We start from the raw sequence: 26,719 nt of genomic DNA on the forward strand, positions 1-26,719 counted from the left end.
CAATGAAGGCTGATGAGAAGCCAAGGACAATGGCACTAGGTTTCAATCCTAATACATGAACTGGCTTTGTGGGAGCCTAGCCTGTTTGGATGCTCACCTTCCCGGTCCTGGATAGAAGTGGGAGGACCTTGGACTTCCCGCAGGGCAGGGAATCTGAACTGCTCTTCATTCTCGAGAGGGAGGGGGAATGGAGTGGGGGGAGGGGGGAGGGGTAGGGGAGTGGGGGAAGGAGCGATGTGTGCAAGGAGGGGGAGGGAAATGGGAAATGGGGAGGAGGCGGTAATTTTTTTTCAACAACTAAAAAAAATCAAAAATGAATAAATAAATAATAAAAACTGAAAAAAAGTCTTTTCCATCATGGTCAGCATTTACCTCACTTCTTAGTGATATTACAATTATTGGAGCTTGTGGCTTTTGGGGGGTACAATTTCTTTACCTATCAGTTTCGAGGTGATTATGAACTCACTGTAAAAATTGGGCATGGAATTTCATGGATCAAAACTCCACACACTTCCTTAAAACTTGTTACCAGAGACTTGCAGTCAGAGATGGGTGAGTTTTCTTTTCCTCCTTTCAACCTAAGACAGAACATGAATCATTGGGATTCATGCTCCCATGATGGGTAAGATTGGAGAAAAGAACCATCAAGGCAGATGCAGTCTTCTGAGGGACTCTTAGAGGTCTTTAAAAAATAAATGAAAAAGGAGGAATGTGTGGGAGTTCACATGTGACTCAGTCTCCATCTGGGGTCACTTTTTAAAGAATCATTTGAGTTCAAACTTGCCTGCTCTGCTTTTTCCAGGAACCTTGAGGCCTATGGTAACGCCTGTGGTAGCCCATAGAAAGATCACTTTTGTCCAGATGGAAGAGCACATTTTTCTGCTAAGATTTTGGCTGGTGTATGCCAGCTGGAGGCAAGCCTCATTAAAAATTAGGAGCTCTTAGCTGGATGAGATAATGTACCTGCTTGAGCCTCCTCCCAAGGACACTGTAGGGACATCATTAGCTGACAGTACTGCCCTTCATTCTGCCTTTTCCTGTTATTAGTACATGTGCTAGGTGAGAAATAGACTCGGGGCTGTTTAGTACTTACCTTCAGTCCTCCATGTCTATCCTATGTTTCTGTCTTCATTTCTTTTAAGCTAACATTTCCTCAGCCTCAGCAGCCCCTCCCAGGGTGCCCTCAGCTGATTTCTATCAGAGTGGGCTCTCACAATTGTTGGTGGCTCCCTCATCTCAGTGAATTTTTTCTAATCCCCATGAGCAGTGTTCACTCTGTAGGTTAAGAAGTCTATTACTTTTCTTTTTGGAGATAGGGTTTCATTAGCCCAGGCTGCCCAGCACTCACTATGTGCCACCATGCCTGGGCTATGCCTTGCTGATGATCAAGCCCAGGACATCATGTGTGCTAATCAAGTACTCTCTCAACTGAGCCGTGTCCCTAGCTCAAGATATCAGTGTATTGTCACTATCCCTGTCTCTTTGTTTATCCACCCACTGAACCCATAGGACGCTCTCTCCTCACCTCTCACTGTCCTTCGTCTGTCTGTCGGCCTGCCTCACCTTCTCCATTAGCAGGCTCTGAGACAGACTGATCAGGTCAGGGCTGACACCCGACCTTACTTCTGGACTACAGTGGCCCAGAGCAGGGTGTCAGCCACTCTGTGCTTTACTATGTCCACAGAGAAATGTCAGAGGACAGCAGCACCTTAGGTATTTCCCTCACTTGAAAGATTAGTTCTTTGAGGGTTTCATAACCTATAATGTAATCACATTCACACCCTCCAGCCAGCTCCTCTTATAACCACACCACGTCTCTAGCCACCCAATTATGTGTTCTCTTTTTGCTTTTTAAAAACCTTTCAAGTCTACAAAATGGGGCACTGAACTGAATAGAGAATTCCCAACAGAAGAAGTCCAAATGGCCAAAAGGTGCTTAAGGTCATGCTCAACCTCCTCAGAGATCAGGAAAATGCAAAGCAAAACAACTTTGAGATTCTGTCTTACACTTGTCAGAATGGCTAAAATCAAAAACACCAATAATAGCCTATGCTGAAGAGGTTGTGGAGTAAGGGGAACACTCATCCATTGTTGGTGGGAATGCAAACTTGTGCAACTACTTTGGAAATCAATGTGGCGGTTTCTCAGGAAACTGGAAATCAACCTACCTCAGGATCCAGAAATTCCACTCTTGGGAATATACTCAAGAGATGTCCAATCATACTACAAAAGCATTTGTTCAACTATGGTCATAGCAGCACTATTTGTAATAGCCAGAACCTGGAAACAACCTAGGTGCTCCTCAGTAGAAGAATGGATAAAGAAGGTGTGGCACATATATACTTTAGAGTTCTACTTAGCGGTAAAAAAAATGGTATCTTGAACTTTGCATGCTAATGGATGGAAATAGAAAACACTTTACTGAGTGAGATAACCCAGACCCAAAAAGAGGAATATGGTATGTACTCACTCATAAGCAGATTCTAGCCATAAACAAAGGCCATTGAGCCTATAGTTCATGATCCTAGAGAATCCAAATAAGAAGGTGAACCCAAAGAAAAACATATATTTATCCTCCTGGATATTGGAAGTTGACAACATTGTCAGGCAAAAGTTGGGAGCAGGTTGGGCGTGGTGGATTGAGGGGAAGTGGAGATGGAGAGAGAGAAGGGAGAAAGAGAGAATTGGGGAGAGCTTGGATAGGATAATTGAGGTGGAAGAAGGGTGGATATGGGAGCAGGGAAGAAGTTATCCTAACCAAGGGAGTCATTTTAGGGTTAGCTAGAGTCTTGGCTCTAGAGAGGTTCCCAGGTGTCCAAGGGGATTTCCCCAACTAGTTCTGTAGGCAGCAGAGGAGAGGGTGCCTGTACTGGCCTTATCCTATAGCCACACTGATGAATATCTTGCATATCACCATAAAATTTTCATCTGGCAATGGAGGGAGATAGAGACAGAGACCCACATTGGAGCACTGGACTGAGCTCCCAAGGTCCAAATGAGGAGCAGAAGGAGGGAGAACATGAGCAAGGAAGTGCATCCTCGCAGGAAGGGCTGCGAGGAGTGCACCCACCCACTGAGACAATGGGACTGGTCTAATGGGCGCTCACCAAGGCCAGCTGGAATGGGACTGATGAAGCATGTGATCAAACTGGACTCTCTGAATGTAGCAGACAATGAGGGCTGACCAAGAGTCCAAGGACAATGGCACTGAATTTTGATTCTGCTGCAAAAACTGGCCTTATGGGAGCCTAGCCTGTTTGGATGCTCACCTTCCTAGACCTAGATAGAGGGGGGAGGACCTTGGAATTCCCACAGGTCCGGAAACCCTGACTGCTCTTAGGACTGGAGAGTGAGGGGGAGAGAGAGTGGGGGGACCGGGAGGGAAATGGGAGAAGGGGAAGAGGTGGAAATTTTTAATAAATAAATAAATTAATTAAAAAACAAACATATGATTACTTCATAAAAAAAACCCTTTCAAGTCCAGTTGGGTCAGCCACATCATAAGATCAGTAAAGAATAAGCACTTTTTTTTTTTCTGTGCAAAGGATGTGATGCTTTCCCATCATACTCCCCGGGCACGGAATTAGAACCTACCCTGCTCAGTAAGAGGAAGATCGTGGGTTCATAAAAGTTCATGGTGGTATCTTGCCAGGTCATGAGTGTGTGAAGGTCCAGTGTACTGCTGGTCCTCCCCCATAGGGTCAGAGGAGTTTGTGTGTACCAGTTTCTGGAAGCACTGACTTTTAGACTCAGACACAGCATACCTCTCTCTTTAGCCTTGTTTTCTCCAGCCCTGCCCAAATCAGGACTGTCACGAACAGGTTTGTTTAGCACTGCAAGCTGATGTTTACTCATTTTAGTAGATAAAGTGTAAACACATTGACCACACAACCAGGAGTTAGGGCCAAGTCCCACTAAGAAGGACAGGATGCAGGCTTATGTTGATGAAGGAGACAGACCCCTTCTTGCTAGTTCACAGTTACACATTAGAAACAGCTCAGTTCCTTGAGCTCAGAGGATTGAGGAAGGACATAGATGCAGAGGAGAGAAGAAAGGTGGGGCTTTGGTGGGAGGAGGATGGAGAGAAAAGGACAACAGAGAGCATCATGCCCCAAGGGGCATAAAAAGGGCACTCAGACAGGGAAGGATAAAGGGAGAACAAGACAGGGAGAGAGTGACCACCTCAGTCAGAGACTCAGGAGTCCATGGAGACATGTCTCCTAACAGCTGTGTTCCTGTGTTATCAGATCCCTGCTTTACTGTCTTCTCTACCTGTTCTGCATCCTTGTCTGGATCCCAAGTCACAGATGAACCTTCTCTCTATTTCTCTCATCTTTGTCTATGGTTGCTCCAGAAGAGAAGTAAAGGAGAATGATACCAGACACACATGCACACACATGTACACACACACACACGCGCGCGTGCAGAGTGGGCCTTAAATCCAATTTTTAACAATGTGCTTGTTCACCCCCCAACATTTGTGCCACTATTGTGCCAGTGGGCATATTGGCATATCTTGCAGGTGGTCATTACTGTGACTCACAGGGCTCATAGCTGGGTGAAAATGATGATTGCTCTTCTCCATAGAACCTTCTAGCACTGTGAACACTAGTAAGTCAGGGTGAGGCTTCCAGCTAGATTGCTCCATGTTTTTCTGTACCATGAGAATGTGGTGTCTTCAGCAATATGGGTTTACCATCATGTTGTGAAAGGCAATCAACGCATTGGAAAAAGACTGTGATGTTTGGGGTGGGACAGTCTATGGGACCCATTGGGCCAGGGCAAGAAGATGTAGCCTGTTCTTGATCTGGAGGTTTTAAAGGTGGCGTATGATGCCTCTTTTGGTGTTGTCTTCCTCCTTATATGGCAATGCCATTTAAATTCCTTTCATCTGTGTATATATTTTAGGACACTTCCACAGTAGTAGGACTCTATGTGGCTTTTCAAAAGGCCTTCAGTGTTGGTTATCCTTCCTCTCATCCCTCTACTCTGTGCTATCACCCCTTCCCCCATTTAATCCTCTTCTTCTAATTCCCACTTACTTCTTATAGCACCATGCGCTATGTCCCCATCCCTGAAAGATCCCCCACCCCATCCCTTACCAGATACTTAACCTCTGTGGGCCTTCTAAACAAAACACCCATATTGAAATAATAAAAGCCACATAGAAGAGAAAACATGCCATGTCTTTCTGGGCCTGCATTACCTTGCTCTGGATGATCATTTCTGGATCCATATACTTACCTGAATATTTCATAATTTCATTCTTCTCTAAAGCCAAATAATATTCCCTTATAAATGAACTACATTTTCCTTATCCACTCATCACTCAATGGGCATCTTGGCTATTTCCCACTACTGAATGCTATGAATAAAGCAGCAACGGACATGATAAGCAAGTATCTCTGTAATTAAATGCTGTGTCCTGGGGACATGCCCAAGAGTGGTGGAGCTGGAGTCTTGCAGCAGATCTACTTTCAGTTTGTTGAGGAATCTCCACAATGATTCCCATAGTGGCTGTACCAGTCTACACTCCCATCAGCCGTGAGTAGTCTACCTCATGTCCTGATCCTTGCCAGCATCTGCTGTCATCTGCTTTAGTAATCTCGACAATTCTGGCTGGAGTCAGATGAAACCTCAAAGTTGTGTCTTCTCCCTCCTCCTCTTCTTTCTCCACTTCTTCTAAAGGAGATTTTCTTGAAGCAGCTGTCTGGTCTTCCTGCTCTTACAATGTTTCTGTGATGCTCCTGGAACCTCAGAGAATTTGTGTGGTTGTTTTGTAAGCTTATTTACTGGGGACAGGCAGTCCACAGTGAGCTGATCTCTACATTCGACTAGTTTTGTCTTTCTGTAATTTTTTCAGATTATTTCAAAAGTACCTTCTTTGATGAGGGGTGAGAGATGCACTTATGAATTGGAGAAGTCTGGTTTTTAAAAGCTTCAATTGTATGTGTATGAATGTTGCCTGCATGTACATCTGTGTGCCACATGTATGCCACTGGGACTGGAGGTAGAAGCAGTTTTGTGACACAAAGTAAATGCTTGGAATCAAATGCAGCTCCTTTGGGAGATCAGCAAGTGCTCTTCACTTCTGAGCCATATTTCTGGCCCTATCTCTGTGTGAAATTTATAATATGTATGGAAGTAAAATGCATGAACTGAATAGCCCGAGAATCCAGGATGTTCTCTTCTGCAGTAGGGTTCTCATGTGTCATGTGGGGTGATACAACACCAATAGAACGCTGGTTGTGATAACTTAAATGTGTATACTATGATCCTCAAAGCAATAATGAAAAGAACAAGCACCTAGGAAGCCAAATAGAACCACAAAGACATCTATTAAGTTGGAAATTTTTACTTTGTACCTTAAAGGAGTAACAATGCCAACAGATCAAGGACAATGGTTAGTAGATTAGGTTACAAAATAGAATAATGAGAAATACTTAAGCCAAAGTAAGACAGGGTAAGAGGAAGGGGCGGGAAAGAACATGAGGGACAAATTATTTGCTTTTAGACTTATCCCTGTTTTATAAGGGGGAGAAAGCCGTGTCCCACAATCTCGCTAGCTTAATCCCCAAAATAACCATGCAGAAATTGTATTAATTAAATTTCTGGCTGGCCTATTGTATCTAGCCTCTCATTGGCTAACTCTCACATTTTGATTAACCCATTTCTATTATTCTGTGTTCCCCATGAGGTCATGGCTTACCGGCATGAATCTAACTAGCTTCTGTCTTGGGCAGGAGAAGCATTGCTTCTACCACACTGCCTTCTTCCTCCCAGAATTCTGCTCTGTCTACTCTGTCCACTTAAGTGCTGCCCTATCAAAAGGCCAAGGCAGTCTCTTTATTCAATCAATGAAAGCAACACACAAACAGTAGAACCTCCTCCAGCAATACCAAACAATGTCTGTAATCATGATACAAACTAAAATGTTAGATTGTAGATACAAGCAATTCCCATGGATATATTTTTTTGGGTGTTATGTAGTCAGTGGGATATCCAAAGAAGGTGAGTCATTCCAGAATGCAATTTAGGCTCTTCAGCAGAAAGCAAGTCCAGTCTATGGCGGACTTAATGTCAAACTGCTATTCCAAAACATATTTATTGTTTGTAACACAAAGGTTGTTTTATGTGTAAAACAAATCCTCATACCAATACCTTCTTGATGAATTCTGTATGTTCGCTGAAGGAAACTTTCAAAATCCTGAAATTTTAGTCCTTATTGGGTACAGTACCCAATAACTCAAGATTCTCCAGGTGTGTCAGGATGATCTTGTCCCCAAAGTCATGCAACATATGGAAAACTCCCTCAGAAAAACAACTCTATAAATCACAGAAAACAATCACTCTTCCTGGTTATGATTTTATCAAGCTCTAAGGACTTCCAACTATTACATTCTATTGTTACTAGATACAATGAGAAACAACTGTTACATTCTAATGTTTATACACAATGACTCTACTAGATTCCCACTACAATACTGCTCATTACAACTACACCAGAGACCCAATAAGTTCTACAGTGAACAGTGAAGAAATCTCATCCCTCTGCTGGGAGATGCCTGTAGGACTCTGTGGAGAACACTGCTTCCTGCAAGCTATAGTATACTCTGGAGTTGTTGCCCTTGTTGTGAGCCTTCTCCTAGGCGGTCATGAACAGATGACTATTGGCATCACATGAACAACATTTTTTAACCTTTTAGCTTGGTGAACCAATGATTTTATTGGGGGTTGCTCACAACAGCACATGTAATTGAAGACAGCGGCACCACTCCCAAACCCACCCCAGCATGGGCCAGGGCAAATCAAAGCTGCCTCCTTGGCACTCCGTGCACAACTTGCAGGCAGCTACACCAGAGAGTACCTCCCTCCCCATCAGCATTGCTTATTGTTTCCATCCTTCAGAGACACATTTGTGAGTTTTATAACTTCTTGACTTTTTTTGAGCCTTGTGTCTTCATAGATTCCCATGTTTCTTTACTCTTTCCAGGAAAGATTATTTGAAGTCACAGGAAATAGCTACATAGCCTATCTATTAAAGGTTTTGTGCCTTGTATGGTGCTACTGACAGGTGATGGTACCTTTAAGAGGTGGAGCTCAGTAGGAGGATGTCATGTTTATCATTGCCCAATGTGAGTGAGTAGTGAGAGCCCAGTCTCTTCTTACTCTTCTCTCACTGAGACCAAGAGATGCCTGGTTTTAATCTACAACATTTGTTAAAATGTTCTGAACACCCTGGCTCAATCTTTGACATCTTTACTTCAATGAAAGACATCGACCTGCACATACATTATAATGATTTTTAACAGTTATAAAAGCAATCTGGAGGAGAAATTACATTTTCAAACAATATTGCTGATAGATTGGATACGACTATGCCAATGAAGGAACACTGGTCCCTGCATGTACCCGTATACAAACATTGACTCACAATGCATCACAAAACCAAAATGGAAGTCCAAACTATAATGCTTCTAAAGTGTTCAACATTTCCAGTTGGGTGTAGGGAAGACATTTAGTTTTGTCACTGGTGGATAATCCATGAAAAGAATGTAAATAGAACTTTACATATTTAAAAAAAAAAAAACACTTTGGCCCCCTAAATGACATCATTTCTCTGTGCTGTGGCATACACCTTCAAGTTCAGCATTTGTGAAGTGGAGTTTGCTGTAATTTGAGATGTGTCCTATAATTTGATGTGTTTGATTATGTGTACATTTGCTGAGTTCTTTAAAAAGAGGTTTGAGGAAGGGGCTGTAGCTCCCTTGGTAGAGTGCTTGCTCAGCATGTGTGAAGCCCAGGTTCAATACCGAGCTCGTCATAGACTTGGTGCTGGTGACCACCTGTCATTCCATCAGGTGGAGGCAGGAGGATCAGTTGAGGATTGGTTCAATATTGTTTTTGGCTATAAAGCAAATTCAAATCTGGCCTGGTATAAAAGAGACCTCTCATTCATCTCAGAAACAAAGTCCAGCATTGCTCATGTTTCTACCAACTTTCCTGCATCGCCCAATGGCACCGAGTTTGCTGATGATAGAATTGCTTAGAGCAGGCTTCCACCTTATGTGCTCTGATAAAGCTCTGCCTTCCAAACTCTTTGTTTAAAGTGTGAGGATGTCTTTTGTGGGTGGTGAGGTGGTCAATTCTCTTCCTAAGGATGGAGTGAGCAGACAACGACTGGACAGCAAGGGAACTTTATTTACATAGTGGGAACAAGCATTTAAAGGAGAAAGTAAACACTGAGACCCCATGGTAGCAGAAGGACACACACCATGAGACACTGTGAACATCATATCTCTGCACTCCTGGTCTTCTGTCCCTGGGCAGGTCTCAAGGGCTAGAGCCAGCCGCGGGAATGAATTCTCATCTTCAGCCAAGGGATAGAATCTCAGAGGCAGAGGCAGGAATGTGCTCCATAGCCTGTGTCTACAGTTCGAGTCCCACAGGCTGAAGTGGTGAGAGCCTGAGCAGGCTCTCTGCTTGAGACAGAAACTTCAGAGTAGCAATCCTCTGACTTGTCTGTCTCTGTGAGTCTTCATCACACTGTTTATTCTTAATAAAGAATCTGGAAGCTCAGCCCTCAGCCAGGAGCCAGGAACATGCCCAAAAGCCAGGCTCTGGCCAGGATGTAGGGTATGGAATCCTCCTCTGACCGTTCAATGACTTTACCCCTCCAGACATAGCCTAACCCAAATTTATAGGGCTATCTGGTTTCTGATTGACTGAATGTATATGTATGCAAATAAAGTAAAAAATGAAACCAATCAGACAAGAGTTCTCAAACATCTAGTGGGAGATGGCGGAAAACTAGTTTACAGTCAGGTCTGTGCAGTGGCAGAGAAGCTCATACTCGAAGTGTCCAAAGAGCTTCCATCAGTTGCTGCTCAACTTCTCCAGAAGCTGCATGGGGCAGGATTCTCCACCCCTGCCTTCTGGTTCCTGCTGCCACTTTGATCATCCACCCAGCCGCCCACCATTGCCTACCGCCATCTGCCCCTCCACTTGGTTCACCATGGCATCTCTGTGCCATTTGTATTTCTCTCCCAGCTGCCTCATTTGACAGGCTGGGTGCCTCTCTCAGGGTTGCCAAATAGTAATGCAGAGCATCTGGAAGTCCTATCCTGTTTCCCCTTCTCTTCCACAATGATATCTGAGTCTCAGGTGCAGGACTGTGCTGTGGTTATAGTCACTTCATACTTTTTTCTCCGGGGTATTGCTGTGCTGATACCTCTGGCTTCAGGGCATTCAGAGATGATTTGGAAGCTAGCAGCCACAGCCTGAGGACTATCTAGTGACTTTATGTATTTGTCATTGGATGATGCTAATCTGCAGTATGAGAATTGCACAATTTTACTTTCACTGGTTTTGAGACATGGTCTCACTATGTAGCCCTGACTGTCCTGGAACTCACTTTGCAGCTCAGGTAGGGCTGGAATTCATTGAGATCCACCTGGCCCTGCCTTCTTCATGCTGGGATTAAAGGCATGTGCCCCAACACTGGCTCATACACTTTTATGTGCTTAGTTAGTGCTACATCTGTTTCCCTAAATTCGCCAACATGAACATCAAATGTTTCCACATTCAAAATCTGGAGGTTCTATATATATATGCTCCATGTTCATGCCTAGTTTATGTAGGTTCTGGGAATTTAAACTAGGTCCTTGTGCTTGTGAGGAAGGTACATTTCTTTTTTTTTAATTTATTACAGATTTCTGTCTCTTCCCCACCTCCGCCTCCCCTTTCCCTCCCCCTTCCCCAATCAAGTCCCCCTCCCTCGTCAGCCCAAAGAGCAATCAGGGTTCCCTGCCCTGTGGGAAGTCCAAGGACCACCCACCTCCATCCAGGTCTAGTAAGGTGAGCATCCAAACTGCCTAGGCAAAACCAATAGGTGCAGTAGGATCAAAAACCCATTGCCATTGTTCTTGAGGTCTCAGTAGTCCTCCTTGTCCGCTTTGTTCAGCGAGACCGGTTTTAACCCAGGCTTTTTCAGACCCAGGCCAGCTGGCCTTGGTGAGTTCCCGATAGAACATCCCCATTGTCTCAGTGTATGGGTGCACCCCTCGCGGTCCTGAGTTCCTTGCTAGTGCTCTCTCTCCTTCTGCTCCTGATTTGGACCTTGAGATTTCAGTCCGGTGCTCCAATGTGGGTCTCTGTCTCTGTCTCCTTTCATCGCCTGATGAAGGTTAATATTCAGGAGGAAGCCTATATGTTTTTCTTTGGGTTCTCCTTCTTATTTAGCTTCTCTAAGAACCCGAATTAGGAAGGTACATTTTTGACTGAACTATTTTCCCAGCTCCTCTACAACTTTCCCTAACTTTTGTATCATATAAAGTAATGATTTCTTATGGCATTTTCATACAAATCATACTTCAATCCTCTACTATTCTGCCTTTCCCTCTGTAATGAGGATTAAAGATGTTGTCTCATTTATGCCAGACTAGTCTCAGACCACTGAGTCCCCAGCCCCTCACTGTTGATTGCCAGAGTCCAGGTATGGTCATTTGAATGAGATTGATCCCATAGACTCATATGTTTGAATGCTTGGTCTTCAGTTTGTGGCACTGTTTGGGAAGGATTAGGAGGTATTGCCTTTATAGGAAGTGTGTTGTGGAGGTGAGCTTTGAGATCTCAAATGTCTACTCATTTTCAGTTAGCTCTTGGTCTCTCTGATTCATACTTGTGGAATAGGATGGTGCCTCTTCATAGTAATAGAAAAGTAACTAAGACACTAGGCAACTGCTCTTCACTTGTTGCAATGCCCACTCTTTTAAGTATTTATTTGGACATAGGGTCTTGCTAGGTTACGTAAGCAATGGTTGATGTTTAATCTCAGCTTTCCTAATGCAGAGATGAGAAGCAAGGGTGGCCATGCAGCTCCTTAGGCCTCCATTTCTTAATAAGACTTCACTTCTCTTTACTGGAGAGAGAGAGACAGATGGAGTGAGGGAGAGGAAGCAGCATCCTTTTTGTGAAGTTCAGCCAATGCCTGTCTGATGTTGGCAACAGAGTTCAATGATTCAGGAAGGAAAAATGTCAGGAAACCACGGTGATTTCAGGCATTGCATCTGTACTTTTCTGACCTTGGCAATGTGCCACAATAGACTTGAATGACCCTGGGAACTTTGTCCTGCCAAGTGGGTTTATCTGGCTCTGAACTTGCATCATTATTCTAATGCAGGATTCCCAGTAGGAGCCATGAACTGCATTTCATACAGTAGCTGTCATAATCTTCACATTTTGGGGGAAGATATATTGCCTTGACCTACTGATAGAAGTACATATGTATTAAGAACCTCTTTCTTAGGCCACACAGTGGATTAGAACATCAGCCTGGGATACAGAGGGAGACCTTGTCTAAGACAAACAAAGAGACCAACATCCAAATGTATTTGATGTGGGACTCCCCTCTGTTGTGAATACCATTGGTTAATAAAGGACTGTCTTGGGCCTTCGCAGAGCAGAATAGAAGTATGCAGGGAAAAATAAACTGAATGCTGGGAGAAAGAAGATGCAATCAAGAGAAGTCATGTAGCTGATGCCAGAGACAGACGTAAAGGAACCTAGCCAGTAAGCCATAGTCACATGGAAATGCACAGATTAATGGGATTTGATGGAACAAGATCCCCTGATTGGTCTCCAAGAAACCTAAAACGACTTAGGCCAGCAAACAACAGGAAGTAATTTAGAGCAAGCACCACCCAGATTCTCAAAATGATTGTTTACAAATGCTTCTTTTCATTTAAAATGGGTTGGGTATAAATAGTTTATGGTCACAGTCATTTCTAGTAATCTGCGTATCGCCATGAGGCTGTGGATTCCCAGCTAAAGTTCCCAGCGTCTGTCTCCAGAGGCTCCATGGCCTTTCCCTAACTCTGCTTTCTTCATTCCAGCATTCAGTTTAGTTTTCCCTGCCTAGTTCTGCTCTATCCTATCATGGGCTCAAGACAGTATCTTTATTAACCAATGGTACTCACAGCATACAGAGGAGAATCCCACATCAATAAGAATTTTAAGATTGGTTGAGTGTTCAGACAAAATTACATAAGAGACATGACTTAAACAAATCACAAAGACTTTCTAGGATGATGACAGGTATGAGAAAGAAGCCATTCCTGAACAGCAGCTGGTTCTAGCGAAAGAGTAGAGCCAGGTGGGTGAGGTCACAGTGTGACAGAAGAGAGGCCAGCACTGAATCTTCAGGTCACAGGGATGAACTGGCTTGGTGTGAGCGAAAGATGGTAAGAACTGAAATGATTTAACTAAGCAGGCAAGAAAAAGCCTCCTTATGTCCTTATCTCTTTTCTGTTGCTACCACAAAATTCCAGAGGCTACATTCTTTATAAATTAAAGGCTTATCCTACACAAAACTGTGCAGTGTGGCAGTCTAAGATCAAACAGTCTCTTTTTCCAGCCTTTAGTGAGAACCTTTCTTGTGTGTCATAAGACAGTAGAGGACAGGAAAACCTGTTCATGCAGAAATGGTGAACCATGTGGATTGGCTTTGTTTAATAATAATCAACTCTCTGAGAACTCAGTCCTCTCTGTGAGACCAGCATTAACCTATTCTATGGATCCGCCCAAAGACCCAGTGCCTCTCACTAGATTCCATCTCCCAAGGGCTCTGACACTTCTCAAACCATCCATATTGGAGACTAAATCAACAGCAGAGAATCCATGAAGGCATAGCACATGGAACAGGCAAGGAGAAAGAACAGCTGGTCCAGACAGATGCCTCTGGATATCAAGTGGTAGCGATGTACTGTGGTGAACCCCAGACACAACCAGCTTGGCTCTCTCAAGTGCATTGTAGATGAGGCAGGAGCCTGATTCAAATACACCTTCTAAAGGCTGTGTCAGCTCTCCTTTCTCCAAACCCATGTGCAGCTGACAAGCCCTCTGGAATGTTTCTTGAGAGCTTCTCTGGTAGATCAAGAAGCTGAGATCCTTCTAGGCATCTGTGTTGATGTAAGATGGTTGTGTGGGCTTTAATCAGTGTGTCAGTTACAAATACTGAGTGTTAATGGTGACATTCTTTTGGCCAGTGGTAAAGACACAAAGAGGAGCTGGACCATCAAAGCTACTTATCTGTGAATCAGAGACTTATTCATCAATCTAAGTATCTGTCTAACTATTATCTGTATATCCATGTATTATTTATTTGTCTATCAATCTGTCTGTCTTCATTATCATCATCATCATATTCGTGTTTGTGTGTGAATGTGTTTGTGAATGGTCCTTATGCATATCTGATATCTGAAGAAACCAAAGAGGTCATCAAATCTCACAAACCTGGTATTACAGGCAGGTTTAGCTATCTGACATGGGAGGCGGGACAAAATGCAGGGCCTCTGCAACAACAGCAGTGCTCTTAGACACTGAGCTACCTCTCCTGCTGTAACTATTAAGTTTTGAGTTAAGATGTTTTTGAACTGGGTCACCTCTCAAGAAGCCTACCTCTATGAATTTTAAAGATGAACACTTTCTTACCACTGATGTTGAACATCAAGATTGGTCGCTGTCTCAGCCCCTTGTAGTCACTACCTCCCCTTATCCTGACACACCATCAACTGCATCTGTGTTTGAACATCATTTAGATGCAGCAGATAAAAACAAAACTTGCTTTTGTGTAGCATTAAGTTGGCAGGTTTCACTTACACCGTTGATCCGGTCTGAGGCTTGTTAGTTTATTGTTGCATAAGATTTGATGCTGTGACCCCATCTAAAAACATAAATACATCAACACCAAACATACGCAGAGATTTTTCTTAGCATTTTCCCCAAACAACACTGGGCACTGACCATTTTCATAGCCTTTCATTTCTATTAGCTGCAGTGCAATCTAGAGAGAGTAAAGGTTACAGGAGGACAAGGGAGGGTTGTTTGCTAACATTGCACTATGCTCCTCAAGGGCTCTCAGCACTGCAGGGTTGTCATGTTCCTGGGACCAAATCCCTGTAGATGCCCTGATAGTTTCATGGCCAAGTATTTCCCTAACTGTCCATACTGCAGTCATGACTCACATTCATGACCACTACTAGGTGACTGTCACTTTCCCTTCCCAAGTAACCCAGTGGGTGGGTCAGGGCTGGTCTCTCTGAATGTTGTCAGGAGGTCCAGTCAGGAGCTGGACCACAGGAAGCATGGTTCAGCTGGCCAGACTGAAAGGTATGGGCATGGAACTAATGCATAACTGCATCCATATCTGGATGGATTATTTTTTTTGAGATGGAGTCAAATGTAGTTTGAGACTGGCTTCAAACTGGATGTGCAGACAAGGATGACTACTGATTCTCTGGTCTCTACTTCTCTTGTGCCAGGATTATAAACAAGTGTTGCCCTGTCTCCCTACTCTACAGTGCTGGTGTACTGATTAGAAAATCCAACCAATCAGTGCAGACCCTGCCTGTCTGGTGAATTAACCTTCACCTCTTAGGTGCTCAGGAGAGAAAGGGTGGCAGCCAAGGGGTTCCTATTTACCAGTCTGTATCTAGGTGTTTTCATAGTGTAACAACAACGTCTGCACCACCTAACCACAACAATTGTATCCTTATGCTTGGCAGCTTCGAGAAAAATATGGAGACGTGTTCACAGTGCACCTGGGACCAAGGCCTGTGGTCATGCTGTGCGGGACAGAGGCCATAAGGGAGGCTCTGGTGGACCAAGCTGAGGCTTTCTCTGGCCGGGGGACCATTGCTGTGCTTGAGCCTATTGTACAGACATATGGTGAGATACGGGACAGGGTGAAGTGGCAGATGTGGTCTAGGAAGATGTGGGTGAGAGGTGGAGCCCAAGCCGTGGGGAAGGACTCAGGGTCTTTAATCTTCCATTGTAACTCACCCATGCTTCACCTACGTTCTTAGGTTTAGTCTTTTCCAGTGGGGAACGCTGGAAGACCCTTCGGCGATTCTCTCTGGCCACCATGAAGGACTTAGGGGTGGGCAAGAGGAGTGTGGAGGAGCGGATGCAGGAAGAGGCCCGATGTCTGCTGGAGGAGTTGCGGAAATCCCAGGGTGAGTCCCAGAGAATGGGTGGAAAGGAAGATGGTGACACAGGGATCTGAGTGCGGAGCTTAAGAAAGAGAAAGACAAGGGCAGAGGAACAGACAGACAGACAGACACACACACACATACACAAACACACGCACATACACGGACATTGGAAGGATGAGATAAGGACAGAGGTGGGAAGAGAATTACAAGGACAGGAAAGAAACGTGAGGTATTTTGTTTCCAAAATAACTCAGAAGCACGTACTGCCCATGGTGGTCACTTCTCTTCAGAAAATCAATCTGTGAATTATTTTTCTTTGTCAATTAGGTAGTTTTTGGTGGACACTCAGCCTCTCAGAACTCAAAAGGTGAAGCAAGATGACCATGAGTTCAAGGCCAGCCCTGTCTACAATGTGAGGTCCTGCCTTTGATGTGGCTGTGGCTGAGTTGTGCAGAGCTTACAGCACCACATACAGTGGACATGGTCCTGCATGTGTGTAATCCTAGCACTCCAGAGGTGGAGGCAGGAGGATGAGATTTCCAAGTTTTTCTCCTACTGCACAAAGTGTTCAAGACCATTTTGACTTAATCATTGTAATTTCCCCCATCCTTGCCCCACTCCATGGTCTTCTCAAAGGCAAACACAGACCTTAAGTCAATGAAGGGAAGGGAGCAGGAGGACCTGCAGATATGGGCTAAGCAGGGAACTGTGTTTTCTTCCTTGTGAGTGTGCTGGTGAGCCCCAGAGAGCACAGAGGCTCACGGGAGTTTGATTTTGGTAAAAATCAGAGGTACTCTAGGGGTACTTTTAGTTTGTTATAATAAGGACACATTGGTGACAAGACTGTTGCTTGCACCTCCATTTCTCTACATGAGGCATTTGCTATTTCTTATTGACCTTTCTCTGGAGAGCTGCGAGGTCAGTGCAGAGGGGGTAGAGAAGAAAGATGCAGATGGTGAGAAAAATGATGGAAGAAATAAGGCAGTGATGGAGGGACCCAGAGAAAAAGAAACAAGATGGGAATCAAGATGAAAAAAGACAGAGAGTGAAGCTCTGAGCCCCAGGAAAGTATTCTCATAGGATCAGAGACAAGCCAGTCTCAGGGTGAAGGGAAAGAGTAACCCAATACTGCTGTACCGACAACCGTCCTCCAACTGCCAGGGTCCATGACTGAACCTGACACATATAGGCTGAAGGCAGCAGGGGCTGATGGCTTCTGGAACACCACAGAGCTCAGAAGTCAGATAAGGGAAGGATGGAGGATGTCAGAGAAGGAATGGAGGAAGTCAGAGAAGGGATGAAGGAAGACAGAGAAGGGATGAAGGAAGTTAAGAAGACATAGAAGAAAACAGGCAGATGGCCATGGAGAGTATAAGGCTTGTAATTCACACAGTCATCCCTGAACTCTTTTGTGCACCATTCCTTCCAGTGGCAGTTAGCTGTCAGTTCAGAGTCAGTATGTTGTCCTGGGAGGAGGAGCAGGTGCAGACTGACTGCACTCACTCTATGTCTTGTTCCTAAAATCCTAATTGCAGCAATATTCCAGCCATGATTAGCTGAGTTTCCTTGGTGAAGGTGTATCCCTTTCTGTATATAGAAATAGCATCCCATATTCTGTGCAGTACTGAGGGAAGTTAAATAAAAGGATGCACGCATCTCTGAGTGAAGAGCCCAGACTCTTATGTGCACCATATGTGCAAATGTGGTGCTGTTCATTGAGCAGTGAGTGGTGGGGATGACTTTACAGAGATGGGGCTGAAGCCAAATACTCCCCTAATTCTGTATTCCCTGTCTCTTCTCCTGTATCCTCCTCCAGGAGCCCCCCTGGACCCCACTTTCATCTTCCAGTCCATCACAGCCAACATCATCTGCTCCATTGTCTTTGGAGAGCGCTTTGACTACAAAGATCGCCAGTTTCTGCACCTTTTGAACCTGATCTATCAGACCATCTCGCTCATCAGCTCATTCTCTGGCCAGGTCAGTGGGTGGGAAGAGAGGAGCATCCAAGACAGAGGAAAGAAAAGGCTTCCTTGTGAGTGAAGAAGGGAGTGTCTTATGGCTGGAAGAAGGATAGACAACATGGAAAACAAGGAGTCTGTGACCTGGAGGGATGGAAGGAAAGAGAAATGGAAAGGGAGAGGGATGCTAAGCAGGGTGAAGAGACCTAAATGCAGAAATACAGAGCCATCCAGACATGAGAAAATGATGATGTGGGGGATACAGCTGTTACTTAGAGGACAGAGGATACAGTATTTCATGCATGAGCCATTGAATTCATCCCCAGGACTTGGTGGTGTACAACACATGAAATTCCAGCATTTTGGTGTTAGAGACTGGGGTATCAGAAATTCAAGCTGATCCTAGGGTACATGTTGAATTTAAAGCTTTCTAGCATTAATGTGTTCAAAATACAATAAGACACAAATTAAAACAAATTAAGACAAAACAGCAAGGGGGATTGAGAGAGAGAGGAGAAGAGAGGAAACGGAGATACAGAGAATGTAAAATGAAGGTTAGAGACTGAATGGAAGATACAGTTCAAGGCACGTGTATGTTTGATGTGCATATGAGAAGGGTGTGAGTGGGTGGATATGAGTGTGTGTGTGTGCACTTGCATTCCTTCATGACATCTGTGGACATAGAAGCACAGCTTACTTTCTGAGACCTGCTAGTTTCAGGTGACCTCCTCAGTCCTTTCTTGCAGATGTTTGAGCTCTATTCGGATTTCCTGAAGTTCTTTCCTGGTACCCACCGACAAATCCACAAAAAGTTGCAGGAAATCCTAGACTACATTTGCCACAGCGTGGAGAAGCACCGGGAAACCTTGGACCCAAACAACCCAAGAGACTTCATTGATACCTACCTTATACGCATGGAGAAGGTAAGTCCTGCGTGAATGAGAGGGGATGGCTGAGAGTTAAGGCTGAGGGTGTGAGCAGAGGAAAAGGGGGCAGAGGATGGGGAGGAGAGAGAGAAAATGAAGTGGAGGAGATGCAGAAGTGTCTGGAAAATGATGAAAATAAAAAGGAGGAGAAAATGTGATATGGAGAAAGAAGGGTGGGGAAGAAACAGAGTGAGGGACAAAAGGCAGGAAAGACCTCAGAGAAAGAAAGAACCTGGGAGACAAGCCATGTTAACCTACCAGAGAGCACAGTAGAGAGAGAAGGCAGAGCAGAAGCCAAGTGACATTTTCGTGGACTGGGAAATGCCATGTGGTCCAAATAGTGAGACAGAAGGACAGTTCCCAGGATGTGTGTGCATCTCCCTGCAAGGCTCCAGGCACCCTGACCCTCCCTTCTCTCTCCCATCTGGAACCAGGAGAAGTCCAACCAACACACAGAGTTCCATCACCAGAACCTCATGATCTCCATGCTGTCTCTCTTCTTTGCTGGCACTGAGACCAGCAGCACCACGCTCCGCTTTGGCTTCCTGCTCCTGTTAAAATACCCCCATGTAGCAGGTAAGCCATAGGTGGCCATTTGGGTAATCTTCTAGCTCCCCCTTTCTGCAGAGGTTTGTGAGGATGAGAGAGACATGGGCCTCTTTATCTGGAGCTCTGAAGGCTGTGGTCAACTTCTAACCAAAGGCAGTGCTGTGGGTGGTGTGTGAATGAAACCTCAGCTGGTCCATTTCCATTGTTCTCTGCTATAACTTGAAGGTTGATTCATCTGTCCTTCCTTTCTTTCTCCCCTTCCTTCCTTCCTTCCTTGCTTCTTTTTCTTTTCTTCTGTCTTTGCATCCTTCTGACACTCATCTCACTGTCCATCCACCTGTTCATCTATTTACCCATTCTATTCATGTTTGAACCATTATTTACCCATCAATATATTCATTTTTCATTTATTTTTATCTATACACCTCTTCACCCACACATGTAATCCTCTGTCCACCTTCTCTATACCCATAAATTATTTATCCTTGATTCTTTCATCTCTAGTTGACTCAATGACATATATTTCATTCATTTACTTGGATGAATCAGTTTATGAGTTTTATTCTTTATCGTGGCTAGTTGAGCAGACTCTCTGTCATTGATTCGTTGGTTCGTTCATATACAAATCTTCTCATTCTTTATTCCTTCCCACTGGCCTTGAATTCACTCTTCATGTGTCAATCCATTCCTTGGTTGGTTGTATTCATTGATCTATTTGTGTATGCACCACTTATTGACTTCTTAATTGATTAATAAAATGAGAAGTGGAATATGAACATCTAGTTTTTCTTTGTTCATTTCACTCACTCAGCAATCTTTCCTTTATTAACCAACCCATTGATCACTTGGCTGACTTACACACTCACATCCAAAGAATTTGAAATTGATATGATGTTGTTGTGAGTTTGTCTGCTGTGTCTCATGTGTGGAGATGGGAGGACAACTTAGTGCAATTGGGTCTCCCTGCACATTCCCGTGGGTTCTGATGTCAAAGCCAGGCTGTCAGGATAAAAATCAATGCATTTCCTCGGTCAATATACTCACCAATGTGTTCACATTCTGTATTTTGTTATTCATAGATTAATTTACTTCCCTTTTATTCCTNCCCGTGGGTTCTGATGTCAAAGCCAGGCTGTCAGGATGGAAATCAATGCATTTCATCGGTCAATATACTCACCAATGTGTTCACATTCTGTATTTTGTTATTCATAGATTAATTTACTTCCCTTTTATTCCTGAGGATACAGCCTCAGATTGTTAGTCTTCTTCAAGAGCAGCCAGAGCTCTTAACTACTGAGACATTTTCTCTCCGGCCTCCTGTATTTTCAAATATAAATTTCATGCAAAGAACTGTGTGTGTGTGTGTGTGTGTGTGTGTGTGTGTGTGTGTGTGTGTGTGTGTGTTATGGAAGAACACAAATTATAACATTACATTTCAAATGCAGAGAATTCTTACCATCCTCCACTCCAGCCCTCACCCAGAATGATAGATGAAAAGAGCCTTTTGCTGTGGGTTTTTCTTTTCTCTCTTTTATGAGCATGGTGGGAGCTTTGGAGAGAGCCTCTAACATAGCTCTTAGCATGATGGGAGAGAAAGATGCCTGAGAGAAGTGCAGGTGTGTGTCCAAGAGTTCAGTGTGTCTTTCTCAACAGAGTCTCCTGGATCTGCACTGTTCCTGAGCTATTGGTTCACAGAAAACGGTCACTGTGCATTGCCTCCATAAAGAGGGAGAGCATAATCTGCTGTCTCTCTTTTCTGTGCAGAGAAAGTCCAAAAGGAGATCGATCAAGTGATCGGCTCACACTGCCCACCAACCCTTGATGACCGCAACAAAATGCCTTACACTGAGGCTGTCATTCGCGAGATCCAGAGATTTGCAGATATTCTCCCGATTGGAGTGCCGCACAAAGTCACCAAAGACACTTTGTTCCGAGGGTACCTGCTCCCCAAGGTGAGACCAGCTGCGATTCCACATCTCTATGCTATGATCATCTCCCGTTCTCCCAATTACCACCCTAGGCCTGTTTGTGGTTTCCTGGCATTCTGTGGCTCTCTAAGGACTGTTTGCTTATGGGAGTCGGGGTATGCTAATATTGCCTCTCACAATGTCTCCTAGAACACTGAAGTGTACACCATCCTGAGTGCTGCTCTCCATGACCCACGGTACTTTGAACAACCAGATGCCTTCAATCCTGACCACTTCCTGGATGCCAGTGGGGCTCTGAAGAAAATTGAAGCTTTTATGCCCTTCTCTACAGGTGAGACGGACCTGTGCTTCATTTTCCAGACACTAGAGGACAGACTTACCCTCCAGGATACAGTCAGGACTAGGTCCAGTCTGTTCCAGCTGGGAACCCATTCCACCTGGCTACTGTCCCAGAAGGGGTCTCTTGAACTAAAGGTGCATCCTACTCAGGAGGATTTTGGAGAGGTATTGAAATGCCTCTAAACCTGAGCAAATTTATTAATTATTTTTTTTAATGAGTGGAGAATCTTTTTAAACTAGTGAAACCAGTTTTCTCTAATCATGATTAAATGGCTGACAGAGGAGAACAATGGATGTTCACAGAGAACACAATGGGCTGAGGGCACAACCAGGTTCCACCACTGCTCCCAGCAATAAACAACAGATTAATTAATAGAGAGGAAAGGAGCACAGATATTCCCAGGTCAGGACGTTCGGGATGTCTTTAAAGTCAATGCAGCAACGCCCACATAAAGTCCTTAAAAGAGCAGAAGACAGTTGCTCCACTTTAGAAAGTGCAATGAGCAAAATAATCCATCTGTTGTTCTCCAGCTGCATCAAATCCATCAGTTCTCTCTTTTGCTATTAGACATTTGTTTATTAATTTTCCTCTTTTATTAAAAGTAGATTCTTTCCTCATACAATATATGCTGATTAGAGTTTACCCTTCCCTCTCCTCCTCCCAGTTCCTCTCCACTCTCCCACCCCACAGGGTACATCCCCTTTCTGTCTCTCATTAGAAAAGAACAGGCTTCTAAGCAATAACAACCAAACATGATGAAATTGAATAGAAGATAAAACAAAAACCATCACTTCAATATCAACAGAAAAAGTAGAGCCCAAAAGAAGGCACTAACCAGAGACCCTCTCATCCGCACACTCAGGAATCCATGGAAACACTAAACTGAAAGCTGTAAGATGTGCACAGAGGACCTGGTGCAGACCCGAGCAGGCCCTGTGCCTGCTGCCTCAGTCTGAGTTCATGTGAGCTTTGCTCAGTTGGTGCAGAGCCTTGTGCTCTTGGTGTCCTGCATCCCCTTCGTCTCTTACCCTCTTTCTGCCTCCTCTTCCACTGGGTTTTCTCATCTCTAATAACAAAGACATTCCATTTAGAGCTTGGTGTTTCAAGGTTTCTCTCTCTCTGTGACACGTCTGGCTGTGTCTCTCTGAATTTGTTCCCAGTTGGTGCAGGAGGAAGCTTCTCTGGCAATGGCTGAATAAGGAGGGCTCTGATCTATGTAGCAGAATATTTTCCGGGGTCATTTTGTTGTTACTTTTATTTTTCCTTTTGAGCAGTAGCATTTTTTTAATTCTAGTCCTGGTTCCTGCTCACTCAAGCAATGCCGCATATTCAAACCATACACTGGATAATTACTCCCACAGTGCACTGCATTGTGTCACTATTGAGCCCTATTATATAACACAGGAAGGATAGCATGGTTCATCAAAATCATGTGGCTGGGTTTGTGTATACATTTCTCATTTGGTAGCTTGTAGAATACTTCCTATAGCAAAGATGCTAAATCAGGGACGTGAAGGTCTATATAGACACCAGCTAGATGTCTCCAGTCCAGTGAGTTGTGTGGGAATTGTCTTCAGCAATGAGGCCTTGCTGTCAGTTTGTGGAATCAACCTACCATCTTGAAACAGCCTTGGGTTGTTTGGGGTCTTCTGTGGGATCCCTTTGGTCAGAAACTCAAATGAATGCAGCCCAGTCCTTGTACTAGAAACTTCATTGAGTGAGAAGAGGGACCAAGTATCCCTCATTATTTGGAGACTTCATTCGAATTGCCTTTCTGTAGTTTAGAAGTTTCTACTATACTAGGTTTCCACACTAGCACTCAATGCCCCACAATTCTGTCTCTGCCCACACTCTATCCCTCAAGCACATCTCTCCTCCTACCTAAATGCCCCATCCTTGTCCCCTCTGATGCCCCTAGTCCACCCATGAACTCTATTCTATTTTCCCCTCCCAGGGAGATTTATATTCCCCTCCTATTACTTTTGTCTGTATTTAACCGTACTGGGTCTATGGATTATAGCTTGGTTATCATTTATTTAATGACTAATATCCACATATAAGTGAATACATGCCATGTTAATCTTTTTGGGTCTGGGCTACCTCACTCTGGATTCTTTTCTAGTTCCATCCTTTTGCCCTTTGCCTGAATTTTCATAATGCTGTTTCTTTTTTAAACACATTTATTCATCCTTCTCTTGAGGAACATGAAGTTTGTTTCCAATTCTGGCTTCTATGAATGGAGCAGGATTGAGCATGGTTGAGCAAGCGCCTCTGTGGTAGCGTTAAGCGTCCTTTGGGTATATGCCCAAGAGTGCTATAGCTGGGTCTGGAGAGAGGTGAATTCCTAATTTTCTAGGGACCTTCCACACTGATTTCCATAGTGGCTGTATAAGTTTGCACTCCACCCGCAATGGAGGAGTGTTCCCCTTACTCCACATCCTCTCCAGCATGTGCTGTCACTTGTGTTATTGATCCTAGCCATTCTGAAGGTATAAGATGGAAACCACAAGTCATTATGATTTACATTTCCCAGATGACTAAAGCTGTTGAACATTTCTTTAAATGTTTCTCAGCTATATGAGTTTGCTCTATTGAGAACTCTCTGTTGAGATCCGTATGCCATTTTTGCACTGAATGATCTCTTTTTATATCTAATTTCCTGAGTTCATTATATAGTTTGGATATTAGTCCTTTATTTGATGTAGAGGTGGTAATAATGTTTCCCATTTTGTAGCTGCCACTTTTTATCAAAGTGATGATGAACTTCACCTTGCGAAAGCTTTTTAGTTTCATGAGTTCCCAGTTTTAATTGATGATCTTAGTGTCTGTGCTATTGTTGTTCTGTTCAGGAAGTCATCACGTGTGTCAACAACTTCAAATCTATTCCCACTTTTTCTCTATTATGCTCAGTGTATCGGGTTTTATATTAAGGTCTTTGATCCATCTGAAGTTGAGTTGTGTGCAGTGTAGTGAGTTTGGACCTATTTGCATTCTTCTACATGCAGTCATCCAATTTGACCAGCATCATTTTTTGAAGACCCTGTCTTTTTTCCCAGTGTGTATTTCTGGCTTTTTTGGAAGGATGTTGTTTTTACTATGCTAACCCTACTGATTCATCAGCATAGGAGATCTTTCCGTCTTCTCATGTCTTCTCCAATTCTTTCTCAAAGACTTGAAGTTTTTATTGCACAAGCCTTTCACTTGCTTGGTTAGAGTTACCCCAGGATATTTATATAATGTGACGCTATTGTGAAAGGTATTGTTTTCCTGAGTTCTTTCTCAGTGTGTTTTTCATTTGTCTGTAACAGGGCTACTGGTCTTTGTGAGTTAATTTTGTGTCCAGCTATTTTGCTGAAAGGGAACATTGCAGATGTTAAATTATACATGTTTACACATACATATTTGTTCCTACTCTGTTGTGTTCTTACAATTTTGAAACAAAGGACTCTGATAATGAACAAAACCTAGAAATCTGTCAGAAATTACCATGTGACACCCACCAACAATTTGGTTTGCAATTTATGACAAATTATTACATATATGTTCCATGCATATACATGTGCACTATGGAGAGTATGTATATGTTTATGACAGAGGACAGACTGTGGCAGTTTGTTCTCTCCTTGAAACATGTGTGTCCATGGAGTGAATGCCTGTCCTCAGGATTGATGCAGGCTGCCTTCCATGCTAGAAGTCTCACTGGCCCTTTACCAATTCTTTAGGATTTGGGAAATTCTTAACATTATCACTTGAACTGCAGGGTTGAGGGTAAAACTCATTCTTCTCCATTGCAATGGGAGAGTTGTCTGAGTTTAGGGAAGGGACAGTCTGAAGATTGCCTACTGTCCTGGGGCTCACATGGCTCATTCTCTGTGTCCACAGGAAAGCGCATTTGTCTTGGCGAAGGCATTGCCCGCAACGAATTGTTCCTTTTCTTCACCACCATCCTCCAGAACTTCTCTGTGTCCAGTCCTGTGGCTCCTAAGGACATTGACCTCAGGCCCAAGGAGAGTGGCTTGACCAATGTAGCTCCAATATATCAGATCCGCTTCTTGGCCCGTTGACTGGACTGAGGTGGCCAGGTGTCCCTACTCCTGGTGAGAATGGATCCAGCTTTCTTCCTTTGTGGGAGCTGCTGCCAACCAGGCCGTAGGTCACTGCTCACATCCTTCAACCTTACTGCAGCTTCTGCAAAACTCTCAGGTGTGTTCTTCTGCCCTGAGAATGGCACAGGAGAAATCACTCAATGTCTTGCTTGATGTGTGAACCGAGAGACTTCTAGAGGCCACATCTCATGCTGAGTCTGTTCCTTACTGCACCCAGCAATTACAGTTTTCATATAGAGACTTCTGGTGCTCAATGAAACAATCTAATGAATGCCAGAGGACATGTCAGAGGAGCAGCAGATGGAAACTGAAGTTCAAAGTGTCAGATCACGAGGAAGAAAACTCTCTGATGGTTTAATCTTGTTTTATGCAAGACTATGAGAACACAGACTCTGCAATATCTTTTGATTCCACTTTGCTTTTACATGTTTGCTGCTACAATTTTCCCCTGGTATCTGGCTTTCCCTGGTGTGAGTAGATGTGGGGAGAACCCACTTCCTGTAACATGGTGTGTTTCTCTCATGAAATCAACCTGACCTACTGGGCAATTTAATCTGTGGCTTATCAAGAAGATGATTCTTCCCTAACTGTACTGTCTAATTGATATAATGTTAGATTATACAGAGTTTTGGTAAATAAAAAAGGAAGTAATTCACAATTGCTGCCTATGAGCTCCACCTAAGGGAATGCTGCAGATCACAGCTCAAGTTAAGAAAAACAATGAGCCAGCTGTCTCAAATTTCTTGAATATTACATTTTGGTATAAGGCTGTTTGGAAATGAACGAGGAATTTTTCAGGATGTGAACCCTTGATTTCATGAAGGATCTCTGAGTATCTCCTCCCCACCACAAAGCCATGTGAGTTGTGTCTTATTCCCACGCATCCACGGTGGTTCAGAGAAATGATCTATGGTCCCCGC

General features: G+C 43.8%; 1 protein-coding gene across 1 annotated transcript in view; it reads left to right on the top strand.

The window, feature by feature from the left end:
• Window positions 1–26,434, top strand: part of LOC126491016 (cytochrome P450 2B19-like) — a 70,640-nt gene extending 44,206 nt beyond the window's left edge. Inside the window, exons 2-9 of the mRNA XM_050126396.1 lie at window positions 15,564–15,726; window positions 15,864–16,013; window positions 17,809–17,969; window positions 18,697–18,873; window positions 19,311–19,452; window positions 21,190–21,377; window positions 21,543–21,684; window positions 25,576–26,434. Of these exons, the coding sequence (XP_049982353.1) occupies window positions 15,564–15,726; window positions 15,864–16,013; window positions 17,809–17,969; window positions 18,697–18,873; window positions 19,311–19,452; window positions 21,190–21,377; window positions 21,543–21,684; window positions 25,576–25,757 (1,305 nt within the window). The 3' untranslated portion in view covers window positions 25,758–26,434. The remainder of the gene's footprint in view (window positions 1–15,563; window positions 15,727–15,863; window positions 16,014–17,808; window positions 17,970–18,696; window positions 18,874–19,310; window positions 19,453–21,189; window positions 21,378–21,542; window positions 21,685–25,575) is intronic.
• Window positions 26,435–26,719: the final 285 nt, after the last annotated feature.

This window comes from Alexandromys fortis, unplaced genomic scaffold, assembly GCF_014885135.2.
Source record: "Alexandromys fortis isolate MF-2015 unplaced genomic scaffold, M_Fortis_MF-2015_v1.1 scaffold_240, whole genome shotgun sequence".
Lineage (NCBI taxonomy): Eukaryota > Metazoa > Chordata > Mammalia > Rodentia > Cricetidae > Alexandromys > Alexandromys fortis.